Source organism: Dasypus novemcinctus, chromosome 27, assembly GCF_030445035.2.
Source record: "Dasypus novemcinctus isolate mDasNov1 chromosome 27, mDasNov1.1.hap2, whole genome shotgun sequence".
NCBI lineage: Eukaryota > Metazoa > Chordata > Mammalia > Cingulata > Dasypodidae > Dasypus > Dasypus novemcinctus.
In genome coordinates, this window is record NC_080699.1 from 2,551,120 (window position 1) to 2,576,464 (window position 25,345).

General features: G+C 56.8%; 1 protein-coding gene across 1 annotated transcript in view; it reads right to left on the reverse strand.

The window, feature by feature from the left end:
• Positions 1-25,345, reverse strand: part of MAML2 (mastermind like transcriptional coactivator 2) — a 309,818-nt gene that overhangs the window by 83,938 nt on the left and 200,535 nt on the right. Inside the window, exon 2 of the mRNA XM_058289121.2 lies at positions 16,413-17,852. Coding sequence (XP_058145104.1) covers positions 16,413-17,852 — 1,440 coding nt within the window. The remainder of the gene's footprint in view (positions 1-16,412; positions 17,853-25,345) is intronic.

The window sequence follows — 25,345 nt, forward strand, 5'->3', positions numbered from 1 at the left end:
CACAGGCCACAGGCCACGGGCCACGGGAGGCCGTCGCCAGCCTCCAAAGTGATGGACGCCACGTGTCACCCTCTCACGTTGCCTCGGAGATGGAACTTGTCTCTTGGGGGCTCCGCTTCAGTTAAGAATTGAGTCCAAACCCCCTAAGACTTGGCTTCAAATACTGATAACCATAAATTTTCATCTTTCTATTTCCAATCTGTATGAATGCAAAAAACAAAACAAAAACTATTCTAGAAACCAAAACAGCCTTAGGGACCAGGCAGGGTGTTTAATTTACACAACGAGAGCTGAGCACTGATGCCTTAAGAACAGCGAGTAACTTAACTGAGTAGTAGTACATTCTTTGTACTGGAACTCCTTTCTTTTACTTTTACGTTTTGGGCAAAATCATCAACGCAGCCTCACACAAAGCTCCTGGCTTTGCTTGCCTGCGGTCCTGCCTCCGACACGTCTTCCGTTTCTTTTTTTTCCATTGTGCTTCACTTCATTGTACTTTGCAGGTACAGTGTTTTTGTTTTGTTACAAACTTCTTCCATTTCTTTTTTTTGAACTTTATTTTTAGAGAAGTTTTAGATTTACATTTACAGGGTATTTTTAGAGAAGTTTTAGATTTACATTTACAGGGAATTCCCATAGAGCCCCCTGTTACCCCATTCCTGACAACTCCTACTCCCCATTTCTTTTACTTGGTTTCCTTGTAGCTGGGCCACTCCTCCCGAGAGGAGCCACGCCGCTGGGAACGACGACAGCACCACGGGCGAGGCAGGTCCGCCGCCTTGGGTGGCAGGTGCAGCACGTGGCTGGCCATACTTCTGCCCGCCCAGGTAGCTGGCGCTGCCCGGCGCGGGAACCTCCATGGCAGTGAGAGGGCTGGCCTCTCTGGCCCGCTCTTCGCTCCTTCTCTTGTCTACTTGAAGGACCGGTTTGTGCTCAGGAGGGAGCCAGGTGCCTTTCAGTCCAGTGGGTTCCGTGGACCTGCATCCACTCCCAAGCACATGTCCACTTGCTCACGGGACTAAGAATGAGAACCACACAGTGAGTTCACCGACAGCTCAACGTACCCATTAGAAAGGACCGTCCCTTATTCTGAGATTACGGTCTTCTCACTCTTTAAATGCTAAAATACATTTTCTTTCATGAAATGATGATGATACCAGGTAGCAGGTGTTTTAATTTTAATGAGTTTTTGAAGAAAAATAAAATACAGCAAATCTATGTCAGTTACCCTGTTAAAAACGTGTCAGTGAAATACAAAGTCTGGGGATGACTCGTCTGATCTTCTGTTTCACTGTATATTTGGGGAAATCAAGGCAAACCACCTACCTGGCTTGCATGTGGCCACCACGAGCTACTCAATGGCACAAAAGCCACGGGGCACCAACAAGCTCCTATTTTCAAAGCATAGCAGTGTGTGAAGAAAAGCACGTGCTGCACCTGCCAGACCCAGTTACCCAGCAATACTTGAGACTGTTCTGTGTCTAAAGCCCTCAGGTGCGGTCTCTTAGGTCACCTGAAAGTCCAGCAGACACCCACACAAAGTAATTTCTCTCTCTGTAAAAACAAAGGTGGGTAGACATGCCCTCGTCAAGGACTCTGTCCTCGGAGGGGCTGGCGTGGAGGACCCCGGCCACTGTGAGCACATCAGGCTGGTGGCCTTGCCGTGAGGTGGTGTACCTGGCCGTGGGGTAGTGCATTTGGCTGTGAGGTAGTGCACCTGGCCGTGAGGTAGTGCATCTCGCTGCGAGGTAGTGTACCTGGCCGTAAGGTATTGTACCTGGCCATAAGGTAGTGCACCTGGCCGTGGGATAGTGCATCTGGCCGTGGGGTAGTGCATTGGCCATGAGGTAGTGTACCTGGCCGTGAGATAGTGTACCTGGCCGTAAGGTATTGTACCTGGCCGTAAGGTAGTGCACCTGGCTGTAGGGTAGTGCATTGGCCGTGAGGTAGTGCACCTGGCCGTGAGGTAGTGTACCTGGCCGTGAGGTAGTGTACCTGGCCGTGAGGTAGTGCACCTGGCCGTGAGGTAGTGCATTTGGCCATGAGGTAGAGTACCTGGCCGTGAGGCAGTGTATCTGGCCGTGAGGCAGTGCACCTGGCCATGAGGTTGGGTACCTGGCTGTGAGGTAGTGCACCTGGCTGTGAGATATTGCACCTGGCCGTGAGGCAGTGCACCTGGCTGTGAGGGAGTGTACCTGGCTGTGAGGTAGCGCACCTGGCCACGGCGCTTGGTCTGCGTGAAGCAGGTGCGGTGAGAGCAATGAGCAGTACTGACACATCCCCCTCAAAAGGTTTCGAGCTCTCTTTTTTTTTTTTTTTTAAAGATTTATTTTATTTAATTTCCCCCCCTCCCCTGGTTGTCTGTTCTTGGTGTCTATTTGCTGCGTCTTGTTTCTTTGTCCACTTCTGTTGTCGTCAGCGGCACGGGAAGTGTGGGCGGCGCCATTCCTGGGCAGGCTGCTCTTTCTTTTTCATGCTGGGCAGCTTTCCTCACGGGCGCACTCCTTGCGCGCGGGGACACCCTTGCGTGGCACGGCACTCCTTGCGGGCATCAGCGCTGCGCATGGCCAGCTCCACACGGGTCAAGGAGGCCCGGGGCTTGAACCGCGGACCTCCCATGTGGTAGACGGACGCCCTAACCACTGGGCCAAAGTCCATTTCCCGGTTTCGGGCTCTCTTTAACCGCTTTCTCTAATCGAATCGCCAAGCCCCGGGGGAAAAGCCTTCCTTCCCACCCCTTGTCTCACACGCCAAGTGCACTGAGCGCTCAATAAAAAACGCTCTCAGGCCGAGACAAGTGGGGCGGAACAGAGTTTGCTTTTGATTGCGTCTCGGAAAAAAATGAATTAAAAGAGAGTAATAAAAGCAGTGGGCAACAAAGAATACAAATGGGAGCTTGAGCGTGACTCTTTTTTCCGCTCTTTAAAGCTTTCCTGCAAATCCATTTATGTATTAGCTTTTGATTCCGAATCTTAGAAATCCATACATCCATTTCCCAGAGACAATGCTTTCCGAGAAGATATTGATAATATTTCCTTTTCCTCTCCCTGGCACATTCCCCCCAGTGAAACCCACTGCCTAGTTTTGTGGCTGCTGTGCTATCCCAGTAGGAAATTTGAAGTGTAAGGAAGTAGGATCCTATTTAGTATTTTTTTGTTGGCCAAACGGGAAAGCAGAGAAGCAGCTCGCGGGGTTGTCTGCTCAGCGCGGCCTCTGTGCTCCTGAGAACTGCAGCCCTGCGGTTTGCCCAGAGCACGGTGGACGGAGGCCTCTCGTTTCCCATCAGGCAGGGATCCGTCCTCCTCGTCTCCGTGTCCTCCAAGCCCTTGCTGGGACGCAGAGGCCCGTCCATCCTGAGCTCCTGCCCCGGGCTAGCCTGTGGGCCCTGGGGACTGAGTGCTGGCGGCTGGCTCGTGAGAAAGACAGATCATTCCAGAAGCCACAGCATGGAGAGAGAAGAGCCCGCTGGGGAGGCGGGAAGGGGTGGCTGCTCCACAGCCACCTGGAGGAAGTGACGTTTGGGGGGACTCTGAGCGAGGAGCAGCAGTCCCCCAAGTTCTTCTTTTTCTTGGTCTTTTCAGGTCCCTGGAGAAGCTGGTGGTGGGGGCCGGGGGCCGGGGTGGGGGACGGACACCCTGTTCACTGTCTCCCTGTGACAGGCCGAGTGTGAGCCTTCTCCCCGCTCGGGGGCGCGTCCCCCTCTGCGCCCACCGCCCGACCTCGCTGTTCCCTCTGGCTCTGACCCTGCAGCGAGTCCACCATCTCCGCGGTAGCCAACGCTGCTCCTTTCGGAGCAGAGGGCTCGTGGCCTGCAGGAACCGAAAGAACCCAGGGAGGTGGCGTCTCAGGGCAGCCCTGAGGGTCAGGGGAGGGGGAAGAGAAGAAGCTTCTTACCCCGAGTTGGAAAACCCTGGACAGAGCTTCAGAAAACACCCGCACCGTGTTCTATCAGCTTCCCAGGGGAAGGCTTTACTGGATTAAAACCTACTGTCTTAGCCTCGGATTTTACAGTGCAGGTAAATAAAAGAAACAAAAAGTAAATACAGTCACGGTGCCTTTGCAGTTCCCCGTGGAAGCCGTCCATCACACTGCCTGATCCTCACGGTAAACGTCCCCTTGAATTCAGTTCCAGGAAAAACTGAACTCCACTGTGGAATTTGCATGCTTTAAAATATTAGAACAAAGGAGCCCCCCTATACCCACACAGTTTCTTTTTATCTTAGTTGCCTCGACACTCAGAGTGAAATGAGAGTTCAGTTTTGGAAATCACCCCTCTCAGCTGTCTACAAACATTTAATCTCTGGATTGTTTTCACACATTGGGTTCTGAGAATGCTTATTTTGTAAAGGGAAGCGGACGTACATTTGTGAATTGCATACATTGTTTCTCATATGGGTTATTCCATGCAATTTTTTCAACAATCTTGAAAAAAAAATAGGTGTCCTCATTTTACAGCTGACAGGGCTTATCTTCAGGAGTTTAAGTGACGTGGTCAGGAAGACGCTTTTCTCAAGGTGAGCCGTGTATAAATTCTCAGTAAGGAATAACTGCAACAAGGGAGATGTTATATTCAGACTGATATCAGACTATTCAAGGCCACTTCTCTTCCTTTGGTTTCGAGGCCACACGGTCTAGGACACACACCCACTGTGGCTTCTTCCGTTCCGCTCGGCTCCTTCTCCACATGCTGACCTTCCTCTCGGTGGCTCTGTCAGCCCTCGGAGGTGCAAAGTCTCAAGGACCTCGGAGCCCAGGGCTGACGTGAGCACTCGACCACGACTCCGGGGAGGGAACGGCGTGTGCAGCCAGACGTACAGAACGCCGTGAGTTCAGAGGTGGACGGAGCCCGTGGTCTCAGCTCAAGGAAGTCACAGCTCAGCGGAGCAAAGAGATTTGTAAACAAAGTTATAACACGACCCGAGCAGGACGGTTCTGCAGAGGCTCGCCCCGCGTGGCGCACGGAGGCGCAAGCCACTAACTTTGTCTCACAGCTGGAGGAGGGACGATGGCAGTGCCCTGGGCAGCCAGGGCTGGATGGAGAAGCCAGGCCCAGGGCCCTGGGACCGCAGCACCGGCGCGGCAGCCGGGCAGGGAGAGCCCAGGCAGGCCGGCTCCTGGGCCAGCTGGAGAGCCAGGGAAGGAGGCCTGGCACCCGGCAGGGGGGCTGGACCCCCACTCTCAGAGCGGCAGGAATGCCTCGACCCACTGCCCAGCCTGCCCCTGGACGGACCAGGCAGGCGAGCAGGGGGGCCACAGGCAGCGCTGCGGGCCTTGGCCGGGGCCGTGAGCGGAGTGAAGGACAGGGCTGGGTGCAGGGGCGCGTCTGGGGGTGTTGGCTGCGGAGGCTCTGAGCCTGGCAATGGGGAGCGTGGGCTTTAGCTGGTGGGCGCAGTGACGGGAAACTGTCCTTGAAGGCTTCCAGGGGCCTTGGGCATGAAGGTAGAAGGGACGGAGAGTGGCCAGGTGAGAGAGGACGGCCTTGGAGAGAGGCGGAGGTGAAGGCTGGCCCTGGAGACGGGAGGGAGGGGATGGGAGGGGACGGGGGCTCGCGGGGACACTAGAGGCTGGCAGAAGGGGGCCGAGCTGCTGGGCCCAGGCACCTGAGACGGCCCCCAGGGCGCGGCCGGGCGCCCGGCGTGTGCTGGGTGCTGCAGCCAGGGTGGCTTTTCAGTGAAGCAAGCTCGAGCCGACAGCCTTCAGCACAGCGGACGACCAGCTCCCGCGCCAGGTGCCAGCCACGCCGCTGTCCCCAGCAGCCCGTGGGTGCTGCCCCGCCGCCCCGGGAAGCCCGAGCCCCTTCCGTGGCCCGTGGGCTCCTGCTCAGCCCTGGGCTCCTCCCCGCCCTGAGCCACGGCGGCCACGCTCAGCGTCTCAGGCTCCCCACGGAGCCGCCTTGGCCGGCCGCGCGCCTCCAGGTCCTGCTGTTTGCAGAGGTCAGCGCTTGGACGAGCCCCCGCCCCGGTCTCAGCAGGCCCTCGTGCTGTGATAGAAACCGCAGCTCTGCGTGCTCCCAGCACCTTCTAGCAAAGTCCACAGGGTCATTAGAAGACTCCGCTGCCTCCTTGTTTCCTCGGCTACACACGGGCAGGGCCTCTTTGGTCACTGCTGGCCCCTGGCTGGTCCACAAGTCTGTGGCAGTGCAGGAAAGGGCTCTTGGCCTTTCCGTGACCTCTCTCGGGGCTCCTCCATCCATGCGTCGAGTGCAGATTCCGCCCCCACACGCGTGACCCGCGGCCCATGGGCAGAGGGAGGGGCCCTGCTGGCCCGAGTCCCCCTCCTGAGGGGGGTCCCGCGGGCTGCCCCGGGCCCTGGAGCAGGAGGAGGGGTGGCGGGCCAGGCCCATCCGTGTGTCCAGTTTCTCCCACCAACGCGTCTGGTGCCCATGACGCAGTGAGGATGCTGGACACAGGCCTGGAGTCACCCACAGCTAACGGGGCACACGAACAACGGCGCCTGGGGTGACACATGGCAGCAGGGAGGAAGGGGGTGCCGGAGCAAACGGAGCCACTGCGGGGGGGAGGCACCCACACGGGGCGAGGCGGGCGGGGTGAGGCGGGGGGCCCAGGTGGGGCGAGGCAGGGGGCCCACGCGGGGCGAGGTGGGGGCCCGGGGAGCTGCAGGGTGAGGCGGGGGGTCCATGTGGGGTGAGGCGGATGGGGCGAGGCAGGGGGCCCACGCAGGGCAAGGTGGGGGCCCAGGGAGCTGCAGGGTGAGGCGGGGGTCCATGTGGGGCGAGGCGGGCGGGGTGAGGCGGGGGGTCCAGGTGGGGCGAGGCAGGGGGGCCCACGCGGGGCGAGGTGGGGGCCCGGGGAGCTGCAGGGTGAGGTGGGGGGTCCACGTGGGGCGAGGTGGGGCCTGGGGAGCCGCAGGGCTGCAGCCCACCCTCGGGGGGATTTGGCTCTGCCCGGATGTTAGGACAGGAGACCTGGGGCTGTGTGGGCTCTGGGGGAGGACGGGTATTCGGGGGTCTGGGGAGAGGGGCTCAATGGGCCTGGGGCACCGACAGGCTCTATGAGCCACACACGGGGCTGGCTTTGGCCCCAAGAGCAGCACGCAGGCACAGACCTGTGATGCCCGAGGGGAGCCCCAAGTTCCCTGTGTCCCAAAGGCCACGCTCAGCTTCGGCTCCTGAGAGCAGCGAACAACGGGGCAAAGTGCCCGCGGCTCGGGGTGGGGGGCTAGTCGGAGGAAGGTGCCTGTCACCCCTCCCCTCGGCCGCCGCGGGTGCTCAGGACGCACAGGACGGCCAGCGCCCCGGCCACTGCGCTCCACTCAGGGCAGCGCTGGGGTGAGGCCCCTTATGTCCCGGGTCATCGCATCCGGCGCCAATGTCCAGCCGAGCTCTCCAAGCAGGCCCCGACAGTGGGCCCCGTGCAAGCGCCTTTACACTCCCGCCTCAAACACCACGCTCGGGCGCAAGACGATTCACGCGCACCACAGCCCCGACCCCAGGCGTCTAAACATCGTAGGCTTTTATTCCGACCCCGTCCTCCACAAGTGAACACCTGCAGACGCTGGAGGCTTCCCTGCTGGGCTGGAATTAACTGTTAATGTGCAAGCTTGCTGACCGCGCACTGGCTACGTGAGCAGGTTCTTGCTTGCTTTGGATTTCAGGGAAAGAACCACCACCGTCCTCTACCAAACTGGTAACAACTGTCGCCTGATCACGAAAGGCAGAATGGGTGCAAAGAGTCGCCTACATGAATGCACGTTACCGTAAATATGTCAGATTTTCCATTAACCCCCCTGCATTTCCATCTCCAGGATCAAATCTATTTCTTAACCCCAGATGCCTTCTTTCCCTATTTGGAAACGTGGTATTCAACAACCTAAATCACCCACTAATGCTTTAAATGGCCAGCTCTCGGCGACGGAAGCGACACATGGACTTGGCCTTGGAAAGAGGAATAGAAACCACTCGCCTCCCTCGGAGCTGAGCCCTGTGTACCGGATCCCAGGGCTCCCGTGTCCTCATTACTGTGCTCATTTCTTCAGGGAAGGATGCAGGAGCTAACTGCTGCTTTACATTAAATCACTCTCATGGGCTCTGAGATGCTACATACTAGGGGAACAAAATAAAACAGAAAATGCAAAAGGTGACAGTTTAATCTGTAAAGGCGAAAAGGGCATGCTCCAAGTTGCTGACCTGAGGCAGAGGCTCTCGTGATCTGGCTCAGTCGATCGCTAAGGACCAGGACAAGGCGGTGATGTAGCCAGTGGGATCCAATAAACAGGGTTTATTTTTATTCTTTTGATCAGACGCTCTCCAGGGAGGGACCATGCCTTCCCGATCTTTTAGATTAAGTGGGTGCAAATAAATTCTTTGGGCAACTTAATCTTTTACTCCCTAGTGCCTGGCACATTGTAGGTGCTCAGTAAATTTTCACATGAATGAATGAATGAATGGATACAAGAATTACGGCTTCGCCTATTGTGAAACTGTGATAGTCACCCTTAAAATGCTCTTAAATTCTGATGGGTGGCATTAAAGCAAAAGAGAGTCAATGACTTCTCCTTATCACTTAAAAAAAACACTGACAAAACCCAAGAATCTTTGTTTTTAATGCCCACTCCCTTGGGTGTTTTCCATTTTTATCTGGGATCACAGGGACCAAGAAGCCTGACGGGAAATCAGCCTAGAAGCCTGGAATATAACATAGCAGCTCAACTTGAAAACCCTCTCAATTATCTAATTTTTAAAAACTTGAAAATTTCTCCTCCCCCTTACTGCAGACAACAGCTTTGCTGTCAGTTGCAGCATCAGGACCCAGAAACGGGCCTGGCCCGGAGCAGGCCGTCAACTAATACCTGAGTGAGTGAGCAGAAGTAATTTCCAGAGCGAGGACGGGCGCGGCGCTCGGCCTGGCGGGCGTTGTCCGTGCTTGGCTTCTGTGGGGCAGGCAGGAAACTCAGGGACACACGGATTCCAGTAAAGCAACCAGACTGGCTCATGCCCCCTTCCCGCAGCAGAACTGGATTGTGTTTTGCCTGAGGCCGTCTAGTACGCTGGGAAGGTACAGAACGGTGAGATTCCAGACAGTTTCGCCCAGAATGGCCCTGAGGACGCAGCCCAAACCGTTTCTCTTCCCTCAGTTCTGGCAGCAGAGCAGAGACCCACAGTGGATGTAGGATCAGACCAACCTTAGCTATTCCCCTGAGCAAGCAGCTGAGCCTTTCTGAGCGTCCTCACCTGTTCAAAAGGGGTTGATAATGTCTTCTCTTTGGGTCCTTTGTCTACGGCATAGAGCTGACGCCAACATTAAAACCAACCAGCCAACAAAACCGCAACAAGAGGGAAAAAATATGTGCAAATTCCCTCCTGTTAATTTTTCTGATCGAGTCGTCAGGACCGATTACGATGACGTGTGGCAGGAGCTCACTCTGGACCCTGGCCTTAGCACTCGTTTCATGCATAGAAAAAACACAGTCTTGTGTTCTTTGGAAACAGTTAAGATAAATGATGACAAGTCAACAGTAAAGTGCAAATGCAAACATCCAGTTCCTGGCCTGCCACGGACGAGGCCGGCTCTTTTCTCTTTTTCCAGCAAGACCCAACCAAGGTGAGTCATAATGGGCAGGGCCAGATGGTCAAGTGCCATTGGTAGTGACCCCAGGCTCTCCCGTGTGTCCACCCCGACCTCACGTTAGATTTCAGGCCATGCATACCCTACTCTTGACCATGGGCTCATCACCAGTTTGGGGCCTCACTGCTGGGTTCTGAGTCTACAGGATCTGTTTCCCTGCTTTTGGGGGACTTTGGCTTGGTCTCATCTCTGACCCTCCCGACCCCTGGCTTCCCCTGGGCTCCAGCCTCTAAAGCCAGTCTTGGCACTAGCCTAACTGACCCTGCTGCTGACCCCTTCTTGCCCCCTGCAAAGGGTGGCCTGGAGGCTACCTTGTTGTAGAACACTAAATTCCTAAGTATTCTCCCATTAGAAAAGGCATTCCCAGGCTATAGACGGTTTCTATCTCTTCCCTGGAGTGACTGGGAAATTTCAAGGACTTAGAAGCACTGTCAGTAGATAGAGCAGCAGCTGTTCCTCCATCCCACCCCGGCAAAACTGGGAACCCTTTCCTAACTCTTTAAGATCAGACATACACAAAATAATCCTAACGAGACGAGACGATTCGGAATCCATAAACCCTGGCTAAAGACTGACTGAAAATCCACAGTGGCAGTAGAAGAAAGGGTCATGCATCCAGGAAACATATAAAGAAGCGGGTAGCAGGGACAAGGGCTGACAAGGTGCACCCAGGGCTGGTACAGGTAAAGGAAGTCTTGGGTAATGGACTTCAAGTGTATACAACATAGACCTAATCCCCCCAAAAAAACAAGGGGTCGTTTATTGTTAGCCCCTTTCCACAGAAAGAAACGGGTCCAGAGCTTCGCACCAAGAGCAGGTAGTGGGACTGGACACGCATCTCCCCGAGGCCAGGTGCTGATGGGAATCACCCTGCAGTCAAGGTGGAGGGTTGGGGAAGGGGAGGCATCAGACTGAGGGTGGTGCCATGAAACGTCTGCACACCAACCTGTGGCTCTCAAACCTGCCTACCTGCACACCTGCGGCCCTCAACTACCTGCATACCTGTGGTCCTCAACCTACCTGCCTGCACACCTGTGGCCCTCAACCTGCCTGCATACCTATGGTCCTCAACCTACCTGCCTGCACACCTGTGGCCCTCAACCTGCCTGCCTGCACACCTGTGGCTCTCAACCTGTCTGCAACACCTGTGACCCTCAACCTGCCTGCACATGAGAACCATCTGGGATTCTGCCTGGTCCCCACACCTAGAAATTCTGGTCGAGTGGCCTAGGGTGGGGCCGGCAGTTCTGGAATCATAACGGAAGGCCCCTCCCGCCATCACCCTGCGCGTGAGGGTTAGAGGGCGGCCTGGCCGCCACCCCTACCTCCTGGCCCTCTCTTTCATTTCTTGTTTCTTGAGCTGCCTTCTGGCCGGAATGTGGCTTCCAAAGCATCTTTGTCTCTAGTCAGAGATTTATGCTGCTGTGGGTGCCGTGGTTGGCAACAGCTCTACTTCTATATTAAATGAATAAACTGACATTCTGGTTTTAAATGTGAATTCCATAAGCTTGGCTAATGGGACCCCGCCCTGAGGGACAGAGCTGTTATCCCTTTCTGGAGCCTTTAAGGTCTAGGGGAGACATCCCTGATGAACAGTAGCCATGAGGAGGCCGAGGGGTGCCCTAGGCAGGTGGCCAGCAAGTTTATCTAGAGGGGATGCACTCTGTCTTCACAGAACTTGAGAAGAAGGAAATCATTATCCCTACTAAATTAGGGAAAAATGAAGATCTAATGGAAAGAAGATCTACAGTTCCTCAATTCGGTTGCTTACTCCACTAATGGGTATTTCTGCATCAACTCCTCTGTGCTTGGGAGTACAAGCTGCTGAGTAATACAACAGTGTAGCTGTGGGGAGAAGAAAAGGAGAGAGAAGAGGAAGGAGAAGAGAGGGAGAGCGCGAGAGCAGGGAGCTTCAGGGTGCTTCCTGGTACTAAGCCCTGCATCAGCCGCTGCTCAGTTAGGAAGACAGAGCACACTTAGGTGTGTAAAGCAAGAAGGAATAAATCCAAGCAGGAGCAGGAAGAGCATCACTGAAACCCCGAAAGCATGAATTAATACAGGAAGTGGGGGCTGGGGGAAGTGCAAACTAACGCTGGAAGCGTGAGGTTGGGAAGAGACTAGAAGACTTGCCTGAGCCAAGCCAAGGGCGGATGGAGTGGGGAGGCTAAAACTGACGAGGAGGCGAGAGTGGGATGCGATGATGGAAGCCCCTCGAGACGCTACGAGGAGCTCGGGTCTAAGCTGAGTGTGAACTTCACAAGATGATGTCTCAGTCACAGCAAACCCTCCAGTCACTGGCTGTCTTCCCTCCAGGGAGCTTTAGAGATGGGAAAATTCTAAACCAAATATAGACTCCACTTGAGTTTCACGGATCCGATATTAGCAAGAAATTCACACTCTGAAGTGTCTGGTTACAAAGTCCTAAAAAAGATCACTTCCTGGATCCAGACAGCAGCCTCTCGGGTTGAACTCTCACGAGCCCGGGACAGCCAACAACTCCTTCCCCCCTTCCACCAGCATCCAGTGGCCGGAGGAACCTCAGGAGCCCAGGGGGTCCATCGCTCTCCTGCCCTCTCCCCAACCACAGAGCAAGAAGGCAGGAAAACAGCACCAGGAGGTATCTCTGCTTGCCAAGCCCAAACATTAGCAAGACAGTCACCAAAGACATTGGTGAAACTCCAGATACCCCTGGAGAAAGGATGACTTCCAGCCACCACAGCATGGGCCATCCACGTGAGCCAGCTCCTCCCCCAGGCACCTCCCCAGGAGAACGGAGGTGGGAACAAGGCCAAGGCCGATGGCAAGAGGAGTCCCCCAAAGGCAGGCTCTACCTGAGCAGGTGGCTCTGTCTGGGTTCTGAGCTCTGAAGGGTTAAGAGAAGGCCGCCTTTGCACACACTAGATGGTAAACTGCAAACCACTGACCAACTGACATGTCAAATCTACCATTTTCTACTAGAGAGCAGGAAGAGTTCCACCTTCCAAGGCTAAAGGGTCTCCATTAGCAAATTCTGTAACAAATCTTCCTACGTTTGCCACAAAAATGAGCATGGCAAACAGGAAAAAAATACACATGGTTAGTGTTTTCATTTAGGATGCTTTAGCTGATAAACTTGAGTTGGTTAATTCCCAATGGACTGGTAGCTTAGAGATTTAGCCATTCTCTCGTGAGAACCTCATTTTAGCTATTCTAACACAAGAAGTCATGTTTTAGCCATTCTACCACTAGAACACACGTTTTAGCTATTCTAACACATTTCAGCCGTTCTAATGTGAGAACATGTGTTTTAGCCATTCTAATGTGAGAACACGTGTTTTAGCCATTCTAATGAGACAACACATGTTTAGCTCTTCTAACATGAGAACACATGCTTTAGCCATTCTAACACGAGAACATGTGTTTTAGCTGTTCTAACATGAGAACACGTTTTGGCGATTCTTTGTGAAGAAACATTTTAGCTGTTCTAACATGAGAATGCACGTTTTAGCCATTCTAACGTGAGAACACACATTTTAGCCACTCCTACATGAGAACACACGTTTTAGTCATTCTAACATGAGAACACGTTTTTTAGCCGTTTTAACATGAGAAAACACATTTTAGCCGTTCTAACATGAGAACACACGTTATAGCCGTTCTAACATGAGAACATGTGTTTCAGCCGTTCTACCATGAGAACATGTGTTTCAGCCGTTCTTGCATGAGAACACACGTTTTAGCCGTTCTACCATGAGAACATGTGTTTCAGCCGTTCTTGCATGAGAACACACGTTTTAGCCGTTCTAACATGAGAACACGTGTTTCAGTCATTCTTGCATGAGAACACACATTTGTACCGTCTGCTACGGGTGGTGGAGTTAAAGCTACTTTCTCTACATTGAAAATACTTGGCAATATACTTGATGAGACTGTATGATTTAGGAAAAGCTTAGATATATACCCATCCAAATGAAAGTTGATTCTCAAAATTATCTTCTTCATTGCCTTCAGAGAAATGTCACAAACACACGTGAAAAGCAACTTTATCACATCATCAGCATGCCTTGTTGTTGACCCAAAGGAGCATCACCCAGCTTGACTGTTCTCAAAAATTGCCTAAAAAGATGAATGTTATTACCATGCTAATAATCTGCTGAATGCCCCATGGGCTATGAAGACAACTCCAAAGAAAACTTCCCAAAGTGTATTGAGCAATGGCTCTGTTGTTAGGATCAGTATCCAGACTACAGAGTTCTGGTACATTAGCTGAAAAGTTCAGACACAGGACTTTAGAGTCGTACCTCACAGATCACTGAGCTGGAAGGACCCAAAGGGACGACTGGCCAGTCGCCAACATTGGGCTAAGGCTCTAAACCTGCCTGGGTGGGCAGGCCTCCAGCCTGACACGCTGCCCCATGTCCACCACCCGGAGAGAAGAAAGTCGTCTTGGCCCATGTCCGCTAGGAAAAGCAAGCCTGCTGCGGACGGGTTGGAGGCCGCGGATTTGGCCATCCACATCCACTGCTGTGCTTGGGTCCTGGAAGCCTGGGTGGGAAGTAAGAGCAGGAGCGCGGCACCCAGCACGGACAGCGGCCGTGCCACCAGGCACTCGGACAGAGGGCTGGGAGGCGGCAGGGCAGCGCCCAAAGAAGGGCCGAAGGGCACCGAGGGTCATCTCCTGATGGAAACTGCTGGTTTTGCCAAGCCCTGCAGGGTTTCCTCTCAGGAAGGTCAGCAGCCACACGGCTACCTTTCAGATCCTTTCTTCACGTGCTCTGGAGGTCAGAGATTTCAGCCTTCCTCTATCCCCAAGGACCTAAGCTGCCAATATCCTGTAAATATGCTCAGTATTGGAAGAACTCTTTCCCTGAGAAGCCACAGTCCTCCAGGTGGGCCTTCACTTGCCAGCTCCGCCCGGGAGCTCTGGTTTAGTGGCTGAGAGCCCAGGCTGTGAAGTGGACCGTCACGCTTCCATCCCAGGCCGTGCCGCTTGCTGTCTTTGTGACCTTGGGCACGTTATGTTCTCTACTTGTACCTCAACTCCCTCTCCTGTAATGGGGAATAGTTACATTTCCCTTGTATGGATGACAGGAGATACCGCAAGAAAAGGGGTCAGAAGCTGGACTAGTTGCACATCAGATACTAAAGTAATGTGAATTTTATCCTTGATTTATTATTTCCATTTCTATGGTCAGAAGCATGGGCACAGGAGGGTTAAATCACTACCCACTTACCATTCTGCTAGGCAGTGGGGTAAATTCAGGATGGGTCTCTTTAATGCAATGCTGTTTATGTAGATTTTAGGATCCATTCCAATGCCTAGCCTACATAACAGCCAGCAGCACTTGTTAAAAATAATATTTTGATATCATTTACAGCTCTCTCCATGAAAATCCTAATAGAATGTAGAACAGCTCCATTCTAGACTCTGGGCTGAGCGTGATCTCGTTTCATTCTCAAAATAACCCCAGTGATGATATTGTCATCACCCCTTTATAGGTGAGGAAACTGAAGCGTAGGGACCCTCTGCGACCTGCCTGAGACTGCACAGCTAGCAGCGGTCAAGAAGGGGATTTAAGCCGAGAGTCATCCAAGTCAAAACGCCCACACGTGACACTAGAAAGTAGTTACACAATACTGTTGGTTTTGAGTGATCTCCAAATTACCCGAGTGTTAAAAAAGGAACTTTGGAGAACACACATGTGACTCTACTCCAAGTCCATTCTCCATAACCTACTGTTTAAGACAGACTTCACTTCCTAAGCGGGTAAGAGCGGAAGCTTTGCTTGGTTCTCCCGGAGTCTAGTTTCCTCTCGGTTCGCATCCTGGGAGCAGGGCAGCTTGCTGGGTGCTCTCTCTGGGATGTCGCTGGAATTAGGCTCTGTGCTTCACACTGTCTTTATGACAAGTAGCTGTCTTTACACTTGGGCATAGGGCAGACCTTTCCAATCAGAGGCACAAAGCAACACCCAAACTTCCTGCCTTCTTGGCTCCCTGGAATGAGGACGTTCTCACCGGCACATGCCCCGGGCGCACAGAGCCTACGTCTTCACACTGTTCATGTTTGGGGCAGAAGAAAACCTTTGTTTTCTGCCATCCTACAGCTACAAGGTACCTGCAGATAGTTTTTTCTGTTTGCAGTCGTGACCATTCAATCCTTTAACACCTAGCTACGGCTTACCTTAGTCAGGAGCCTTCTCTGAGTCGCTCTTGTCAAGGAAGACACTCACCCTCCGTACTCTCAGACCGTTGCTTTCCACCCAGCACCAAGACCATCGCTTTAAAAGCCTGCGCCCTCTCCACGCTACAGATGCAGACGAGGAGCGCGTCTTCCTTAGGGCTAACGCGCAGCCCACATGCGCCCGCACGTGGCCAGGGCGAGGCCCCCAGTGACGAGCTGGACGCCTGCACCTGCAGCTGGCAGTGCCTCGCAACACCACCTCTGCTGTTCCAGTGCAGAAAATCCCCACACCTGCCACACGCTCCCTACCCGGGAAGTGCAAACGGACAAGCCTGATTTAGCGGCTGGATGAATGAACCTCGGATACATCAAAGTCCCATGAGGAACAGGCTACGGCACGGAAGCCATCGGTTATAATGCCACTTCTCACTACACGAGAATCCGCGCTTGTTACGGGTCCCAGGGGCAGCGATGCCCCAGAGACCAGGAGCCCCTTTCGTTGACGCTCCCCGTGAGCCAGACCTCGCGAAGCCTTTGTGCGCGTCCACCAGTACCACATCTGCCTTTGGGCTCGAGCCCATTCGACTCGCACGCCACGCTCACCCAGCCGAAAGGAGGAGGAGAAAGGGCCGCTGAGAGCGCCGAGCCGGGGACGGCCGGAGGCTTACCTGTCTGTGCTGCTGGGAGACCTGGTACCCCAGTCCTGCCAGGGGCTGGCTCTGCATTTTCTGGAGCAGGAGCTTCTGCTGAAGCGGCAAGGGTGACCTCAGCAGGGCCTGGCTCGACAGCGGCGGGGTGGGCTGGGCCGCCGGGCGCGGCGGCTGCGGGGCCGGCTGCGGCGGCTGCTGCGTGGAAAGCGAGCTCTGCGGCGGCGGCGGCTGCTGGGCGTAGTGGAGGAGAGAAGGCTTGCCCTGCGCAGGCACGAGCGAAGGCACCTGCTGGGTGGCGGGGTCGGAGCTGAAGTGGAACAGAGGCTTGGTGCTGCCGTGCCGGGGCTCCAAGTGTGGGCTGCTGATGAAACTCCGGCTGAGGTCCTGAGGCTGCTGCTGCATGAGCACGTCCGCGTGCCCGCCCTGGGCGGCCGGGCCGGACTTGTACATGTAGTTAGCCAGGACCTTGGGCTGGGTGCTGCCACCGGTCACCCCAGGCAGGGAGGCGCTCTGGGGGCTGAACGGCTGCTGACCGAAGGAAGGGCTGGGCATCTTCTCCTGCCCGAAAGGGCCCGGGGACGGCCCGGCCGCAGAGGGCAAGGCCGGCCAGGGGCCGGGCTGGTGCACGCGGGCGTGCTGCTGGCGGTTGGCGGCGATCTGCTTGAGCTGCTGGGCGTGGGACACCTCCTGCCAGCTGCCCAGGGCCCGGCTAGCGGCGGGGACCGCCGGAGGCTGAGCCTGGCTTTGCGAGCCCGCGGGGATCGGGGAGGACGTGGACAGGGCGGAGCTGGCCATGGCGAACGTGGGGCCGGCCGACGGGGGCCTCAGCTGCGGGGAGCCCGCGGGGCCCTGGGCCAGGCCGGGCGAGAACTCGCTCTTGATCACCATCTTCTCCCCGGGCAGGGAGGGCCGGGGCGCGCTCCTCTGGCTTTGCTGGCCCAGGTCGAGGCCGAACGGGTCGTCCTGCTTTATGGTGGCGTTGATCATGTTCTCCAGCTCCAGGTCGCTCATGGGGGGCACGGAGATGTTGGTCAGCTCGTTGAACAGCTCCTGCAGCTCGGGGTCCATCAGCTGCTCCCCGGGGGCCTCTCCGAACCTGCCGGAGGCGACGCCCTCCGGGGTCCTCGGGCCGTCCGTGTGCTTACTGCACGGCCGGGTCTCCCCCGGCTCCTTCTTCACCTCCTTCAACCCCATGTCGAACAGGCCGTGGCCGGCGGCGTGCGCGCTGGGCGGCAGGGCGCCGGCGCTCCTCAGGGGCGCCTGGCTCAGGGGCAGGGCCCCCGGCAGCACCTGGCCGTGCCCGTTGCTGACGTGGAGCCCGCCGTGGCCCACGGGAAGGTTCTCCCCGCCACGGAGCCGCTTGACGTCCAGGAACGGGCTCTCCGCAAAGCCGTTGGGCCTCTTGCTGGCGGCGGGAGACAGGCTGGCACCCTGCTTCCTCCTCAAGGAGCCCTGGAGCTGGAAGGCAGAGAGGAGGAGGAGTGAGCACCTGCGCTTCCGATCACAGCACGCTCACCTGGACACGCTTCTCCAGGACAAACAGGATGCAGGCAAGCGGCCAAAGGGACAGACGGGGCCCGGCCTGGGAGATAGTGAAACTCACAGTACCACAAACTGCACAAAATGAAATGCTTCTGGAGGAACAGTCCTTCAGTGGGGAGAGGTCACGGGGGTTCCCGTGTCTGGTGTGGGGGTCAGCGGAGGAAGAGTCCTTCACAGGGACCATCGGGAGCTACTGCCAGGGCCTGAGGCTGATCACCAGAGCCCTGTCCTTTCCTGGCCAGGCCAAAACATCCCACATACACACACACACCCTGAACGCACACATCCCCCTGCATGCACACATCCCCCTGCCAGCACACACACCCATGCATGCACACACACCTGCATGCACACATCCCTGCAAGCACACACACCCATGCATGCACACACCCCTGCATGTACACATCTCCCTGCAAGCACACACACCCATGCATGCACACACACCTGCATGCACACATCCCTGCAAGCACACACACCCATGCATGCACACACCCCTGCATGTACACATCTCCCTGCAAGGACACACACCCATGCATGCACACACACCTGCATGCACACATCTCCCTGCAAGCACACACACCCATGCATGCACACATCTCCCTGCAAGCACACCCACCCATGCATGCACACACACCTAGGCATGCACACACCCACGCATACAAATACCCCTGCACGTACACACACCCCTGTATGCACACACCTATGCATGCACACACACCTATGCATGTACGCACACCCCTGCATGCACACACCCACCTGCATGCACACATCCCCCTGCAGGCACACATACCTAGGCATGCACACACCCCTGTATGCACATACACCCCTGCATGTACACACACCCACGCGCACACACAGCTATGCATGCACACATCCATTCATATACACATACCTCTGCATGCACCCCCCCCCGCATGTACCCACACCCCTGCATGCACACACCCCTGCAGTCGTACCCAAATGGTGTGTGCACAATTCACCCAGGTGGGAAACACCGATAAGCCTAAGCAGAGACGAAATCTCTATTTTCTTTTTTCACAGATTCCACCCCTTCATCACTCGGATCCTCTAGGTGAGTAACAGAAGCGTTTCTGGGCACAAGGAGAGCCTCTCCATTGTGCACCTGCCCTTCTCCCACCATCCACTACCCTGCCCTCAGGCCCTGTGTGGATGCTCGGCCACGACCCTGTGAAGAGGAGCACTCCAAGCACGGATTTTCCTGGGAGCTCATTTCTGAAGTTGCCTGTCTCTAAATTCTGTAAACCAAGAGGCAGGGAGGCGGTGCTGTGCCGTGGGTAAGAGTGCACTTCTGGGGAGCCCACTAAACTGAGCCCAAATTCCAGTCCGGTCACTGCGAGCCATGTTACCTTGGCCACTTATCTTAGCCTCGATTTTCTCATCCAGGAACTGGGACAACAGCACTTAACTCATTGGAAGAACTGAGATCAGGCTTGAACAAGTTGAGCACAAGGCTCGCTATAGTAAGAGCTCAGAAATTAAAGCTCATTTAAAATGTGCGGGCCCCCCGTTCTCAAAGCTGGGGGCCTCTCCAAACAGCAGCACGGCAACAAAATGCCAAGGTGCCTCATCATTAACCCAGGGGTTAGAGCACAACGTACACGTTTTAAAAATTACAGAGAGAAGGTTGAGGGCCGATAAATTAATAAGAAACATAGATATACATCATTGATCTTCTCAAAGGGTTTTTGTTGACATGCTTCTAAAGACGACAGCTGTCAAAACGTGGCTTTCCCAGTGAGCTGACCCACCAGTATCTGACATTTGCTTAGAATAATTGTAAAATACTTGGTGCAGAAAGATATTTCCCAGACATAAAACTCTACCACTTCTCCTTTCCTCTCTTTCCACTCACCACCCCTCCCTTAGCCACCCAAAGCTTTCTAGGTTATCTAAGGAAGAAAAGGAAACCATCACCTGCTACGTGCCAAGGCTTTAAAGACAGTTTCTCCAGTTTCCTTAAGCGGCTCAACAACCCCACGAGGCACGAGTCATCCCTCACTTTATAGATAAGGAAACCGTCAGGCCGCACAGCTCGCCCAGGGCGGCTTAGCGCATATGAGGCAGTCCTGGGCCGTGTGGCTGCGAAGGCATCGCCACGCCACTGTGCTGGAACGAGGTGGGGGGGCAGGGGGCGCGGGGACTGCTGCGTCCCAGAGTCAAGGACGAGCTCCGCGAGTGGCCCGGAGACGGCGCAGGTGCCTGCGAGCAACGCGCTTCTCGCCAACCCTCTCACCGGCACCTGCTCCGCTGGCTGTTCTGGCCACTCCTGGGAGGTCAGGGCTACCGCGGACATGCCGGCGGTGCACCCGGCTTGACCCCCAGGCCACTGCTGCCCGGCACAGAAGGCACCCTGACCAGGCAGAGCCAACCTGTCTCTCCCTGGGAATTCGGGATTTGGAGAAAGCGAGCCCAGAGGCCCTTTGAGGGCTTGCGTGGCGATGACAACAGGTGTGAGCTCTGGATGGTCACCCATTGGTTGACCCGAGCCACGAAGCAGCCACCTGCAGAAGGAGAAAGGAGGAAGCGAGAGGAGCGCGGCCGACGACCCCCAGCCTGGACACACCCTGCATCTTTCTATACCCGCCTTTGGCTAACATAACAGCCGGGCTTTTGGGGGCTCCGAGTCCCCGCGTTGAGCGACTGGCAGGGGTGCGCGGCGGGGCGGGCCGACCTTGCCCCGGTGACGTGCTCTAACTGTGCGCTCTGCGGCCGTGGCACGTTTCACCGATTCTGAGCCTCATCTGTTCGCAGGTGATGGACTCGATACAGAACACGGAGTCGCCGCCACTTCCTCAGACACACGGTCGCACCGTCTGAGCTCGCAGGACGGGAAGGCCGGGGGTCACCTGCCGCCTCCCGACGGGCCGCCCCGATACACGCAGCAGAGCCGTGCGGCTCACAACCGCGGCCGCTGCTTTATTTCTCCACTGCTTCTGGAAACCCCTGTCCTGCCAGGTGCGCCCGCTGCTCCTCCCAGGGAAGCAGCACCAGGGCTTCCTTCGCGCCCCAGGATGCAGTGGCGCCACGGAACGGGAGAGAGCTGTAGCGACAGCAACACGTCGCCTCCCGGACTTGCGTGCCGGGCAGCGCTCAGCTCCCTGGGTTATCTGTTTAATTCTCACGACTCTAAAGCATCTCCAGACCCTCCGTGGGGTAGACACGCCCCATCTTGCAGGGGAGGAAATGGGTTCAGAGATTTTTGACCTTTCTGGCTCATGCACACAGGAAGTGGCGGAGCTGGACATCGAAGCAGCGCTCTTGCCGTGGTACCCGGGCTCTGTCGGCGCCATGACTGGGGGTCGAGGGCCCCGGGACCCCACCTTGAGCTTGGCATTCGCTCGCTGTCCTTCCACTTCTCTGCACCCCAGTCCCGTCCTCTGTCAGTGGGCAAGCTCTGAGGGCATGCTCTTGCCTGGGCCCTGGAAAGAGCAGGTGGACGGCCGCGAGGGCCACCGTGTGCCCGGGGTGAGGGCCCAGAGGGCACAGCTGGCGGCGGGGGCTAGGACGGGGAACGGGCGCCCTCCGCAGAGCTGAGGAAGACCGTGCCGTGGGGAGAGGGGCCGCCGGGACTGCCACCCGCCCGGGGCTTCTCCGGGAGCACCGAGGTGCAGCTCCTGCCCTCCACGACTCGCCTCTCGGGGCCGCTGAGTGCAGGTGCAGGCGGCCCCCCGCTACCTGAAGAGGCGATCTGAATGCTTTTCCCAGCTCATCCTTCGCTCTGAAGGATTCCCTTTGCTGGACTAAAAGTCCTCCGTTAGACGCGAGGCTTGGGATTAGGGCATAAAGCCGCTGGCAGCCCCTCGTCGCAGGGCAGGGGTGGGACACTGCTGGCCCCGCTGCGGGGAGAAACCGTTCCTCAGGCAACCCGAGGCCGCCCTACCAGGTCAAGAATCAAGCCTGCGGGGACAGGCAGGGGTTTAGGGGGTCTAGGCTGAGAAGGGCGGGGGCAGGGCTGGGAAAACTGGGGGACTCTGGGGTGGGGGAGGGAAGGCAGGGAGGGTAAGAGGAGATGCTCCGAGGGACGCGAGGCCAGAACCTTCCAGAAAGCAGCCGACGGCACCGCCGGGTGGAGAGGGCTCTCCGAAGCTGGGCTCCCTTCAGGCACCGCGAGGGCCCAGCAGGCTGCTCCGACTTCCCTTAAAAGCAGGAATAAAAGGGCTCGTCAGCTGAACGGGCTTCGTGTCCTCCTGCTAACGTTCGGTCTCCTCCACAAGTCACAGCGTAAGTTCAGGGGGCTTCTCAGGGACGAGGGGCCCTCGCCGCCGACGGCGCCCCGGCAGGAAGCCGTGACGCAGCTGAGGATGGCCCAGCCGAGCCGTCGGGGAGACCCGCCTGGCCGCGGGGACAGCGGGCTCATCTGACAAGGAGGAGCGCGAGCATCCGGCTCGGGCTGTGCAGTGGACGCGCAGGCAGCGGGATGCCCCCGGCCGGCCCGATCCCCGACCCCCAAGTCCCTCCTTCACCCCTCAGCCGCGGCTGGCTTCGCCGGCCCACACCCCAGCACCGCCCGGGACGCGGGACCCGCAGAGGCCGGGCAGGGGGACGCGAGGGTGAGGACGGGCCGCGCGCGTGAGGCAGGGAGGGGGACGCTGGGGACCCGGGGGCCAGGGGGGGCGCGGAGCGGGGACACCAACGGCTGGGAGGGGGGTGGTGGATGCCCAGGACACGTGCTGCGAGGCCCCGGCGGAAGGCGGAGGCGACGCGGCCACCAGGCAGGCGAGGACTCCACAGGCGCCGTCAGGCTGCCTCGTGAGCGGGAGGACGGAGGGTGGTGACGGTGGGTGGTGGCTAGTGGGCGGTGATGGTGGGTGGTGATGGCCGGTGACGACGACTGGTGGTGACGGCGGGTGGTGGCGGCGGCGGCGAGCCCCACATCTCAGTGTGCGAGTTCCCGTTACCTGGCAGTCAGAGAGCTCTACACCAGCCCCCAGAACTGGCGGTTCAATTTTGAGATTCTGGCCTCAGCAGCGCCCTCGCGCCAGCACCCGAGCAAGGGTCCTCTCCAGGGAGTGGGCTGCGGACTGTCCTGTCCTGAGCCGCAGGACGGAGCCCTCCCGCGTCCCGTCTTCCCTCTGGGCACCCCCACGCCGTTTCAGCGCTGCGGGTCCTGGGAGGGCCGGGGCCGGGGCTGGGGTGGGGGCAGCGCCTTCAGAGGCTGCTGGCCCCCGGCGGGGGAGGCCGAGGACAGGGACACCCAGGACACGGCGGCGCCGGGCTGCAGCCCCCAGGGACAGCACCTGTGACAGCAGCTGCGCCCCCTCTGAAGCGCTCGAGCCACAAGCTTCCTGGAGGATCTGAAAACGCCAACGCCCCGCCCCGGGGGGCCCTCTGCCCTGCCCCATCCCTCACAGACAAACGCCCCTCGGCCCCATGGCCCCCGACACCGGGCAGGGGCCCCGCTACGGCTCCGTCCACGGCCACGCTGGCCCCGGGAGACCGCGGGCCTTCGCACAGGCGCGGGCTCTGGGGCGGTGCACCTGGGCCTGCGCGGGCAAGGGAGGGGGTGTCGGGTCCCGTCGCCCGCAGGCTCCCCTCGGGCCTCTCTTCACGCCCGGTTAGAAACGGGGCTGGGGAGAAAACACTAGCAAGGACCACCCAAAGGCGACGGACCGGAGGTAAAAAGGCCGGCAGCTGGCGCAGCCAACGCCAGCGCGTCCCCTGCCCGGGCGACAGGCAGCCCTCCCTGGCTTTCCTGGCCCAGACAAACCTGAGGGGTCTCAGGCTTTCGCTGGAGACATCAAAAGCCCCCCCTCTGGAAGCAGCGCCCACGGGGTGCGACTGTGGGCGAAAGGGAACGTTCAGGGCCAGTGCGTCGCTGGAGGGAAAGCTAAACCGCGGGACGCGAATCAGAACTGACGTGCGCTGAAATCCCAGGACGGGCTCTGCGCTAAAATGCACCCGAAGCAAACTAGGGTCAGCAGCAAATAGTAGTATGTGAACCTTTCTTCATCAATTCTAACAGGCACATTTCACATGGTTTGACTCCACTTTACATAAATCGCAAATATAAATGAATTGGCAGAGATGAGAGGAAGCCCCAGGGTGCTGTGTCTTAAGAGCTGCCGGGCTGTTCCCGTGCTCATTGTGGTGCTGGCGCGTTACAGGTGGTTCCTTAAGTACCTGGGAAGCTGAGCCTCTAAGGACACCAGGAAGAGCTGTGCCCGGAAGGGCCTTTTCACACGCGATCCACAAGCAATTTGATGGTTCCACTAGGGTTTTGCTTGAGTGATAAGCCTCTTCTAAGCCCTGAGCACCCACGAGGAAAGCTCTGCCGTCATCCACAGGAACGGGAGCTAGGGGGTGTGGACTCCTGGGAGGGGACCCCGAGCCGGGCGCAGGGCTAAGCCCGTCGTACCTCGCTGCCCGACCTGGGTGAGAGCCCTGCAGCCGGAGAGGGATCAGGACACATCTCCCAGGAAATGTTCAGTAACTTCCAAGTTTACTCCTTCAAGAAAAACTATGACTTGCTCCCTCCCTTCCTAAGAGGCCAGGAAGACATAATAGCAGTTCTATTGGAAAGTTTGTCCCATAATTTTGTTCCGTAAGGTTTGGAGAAATGTGCCTACTTTATTCAACAAAATAACTATCTTTTATGAAATCCAAGATAAAATTTTATATAGACGCAAAAGCACTGCAAATCCATGGTCTTGGGAGAGAAAATAAGTCCACATACTTTTCCTTCTAAGGAACACTAAGTGCCAAGAGGTCCCATAGTCAAAACTTCTTCAATACTTTCTCCCCCTTAAATTTCATGGCTGACTTGTAAAAGAGTATCTCATTGTTACAGAGCAGAGAAAGGGAATATTTCATTACAGCAGTTTTCTCAGTTCGGACACTTCCATTGCTTCTTGGAGAATGTTCCAAATTTATCATCAGCAACACAGCGTTCATTGAGCGGAAGGGGGAGAAAGCGCGTGGCAGTGCCTGGGCCATGGAGCCTGTTTCACGGAGGCGAGCGGCAGCTGCGGATCTGAAGGAGCACGGGGCTCGCGGCTAACCAACCTGGGTTCCAAACGCGGCTCTGCTCCTCCTTACTGGGCCAGCCTGAACGAGGACCTTACCTCCCCTGTGCGACAGTGCTGCTGAAGCTGCGTCTCTGGGACTAGCGCAGATCAGCAGCCCCGGCCAAAGCGTCCACCCCAGGGCAAGAGCCTGTCGCAGGAGGCCCTTTTCCAGCAAGAGCTGCAGAACTTGACCCAAGGGTGTCTGACCTTGACCCTAAGGACCTTGAATCAAGGCTGTTTGACCTTTGATCTTGGTCTAAGTCTGCCTGACCTTGCACCAAAGCCGTCGGCATTGCCATCATCCTGACTCCTTTGTTCCAGCCGTGTGCTAGACCTTGGCAAGTGAAGATGAAACAGGTGTTTCCTCATCTGCCACATTAGAAT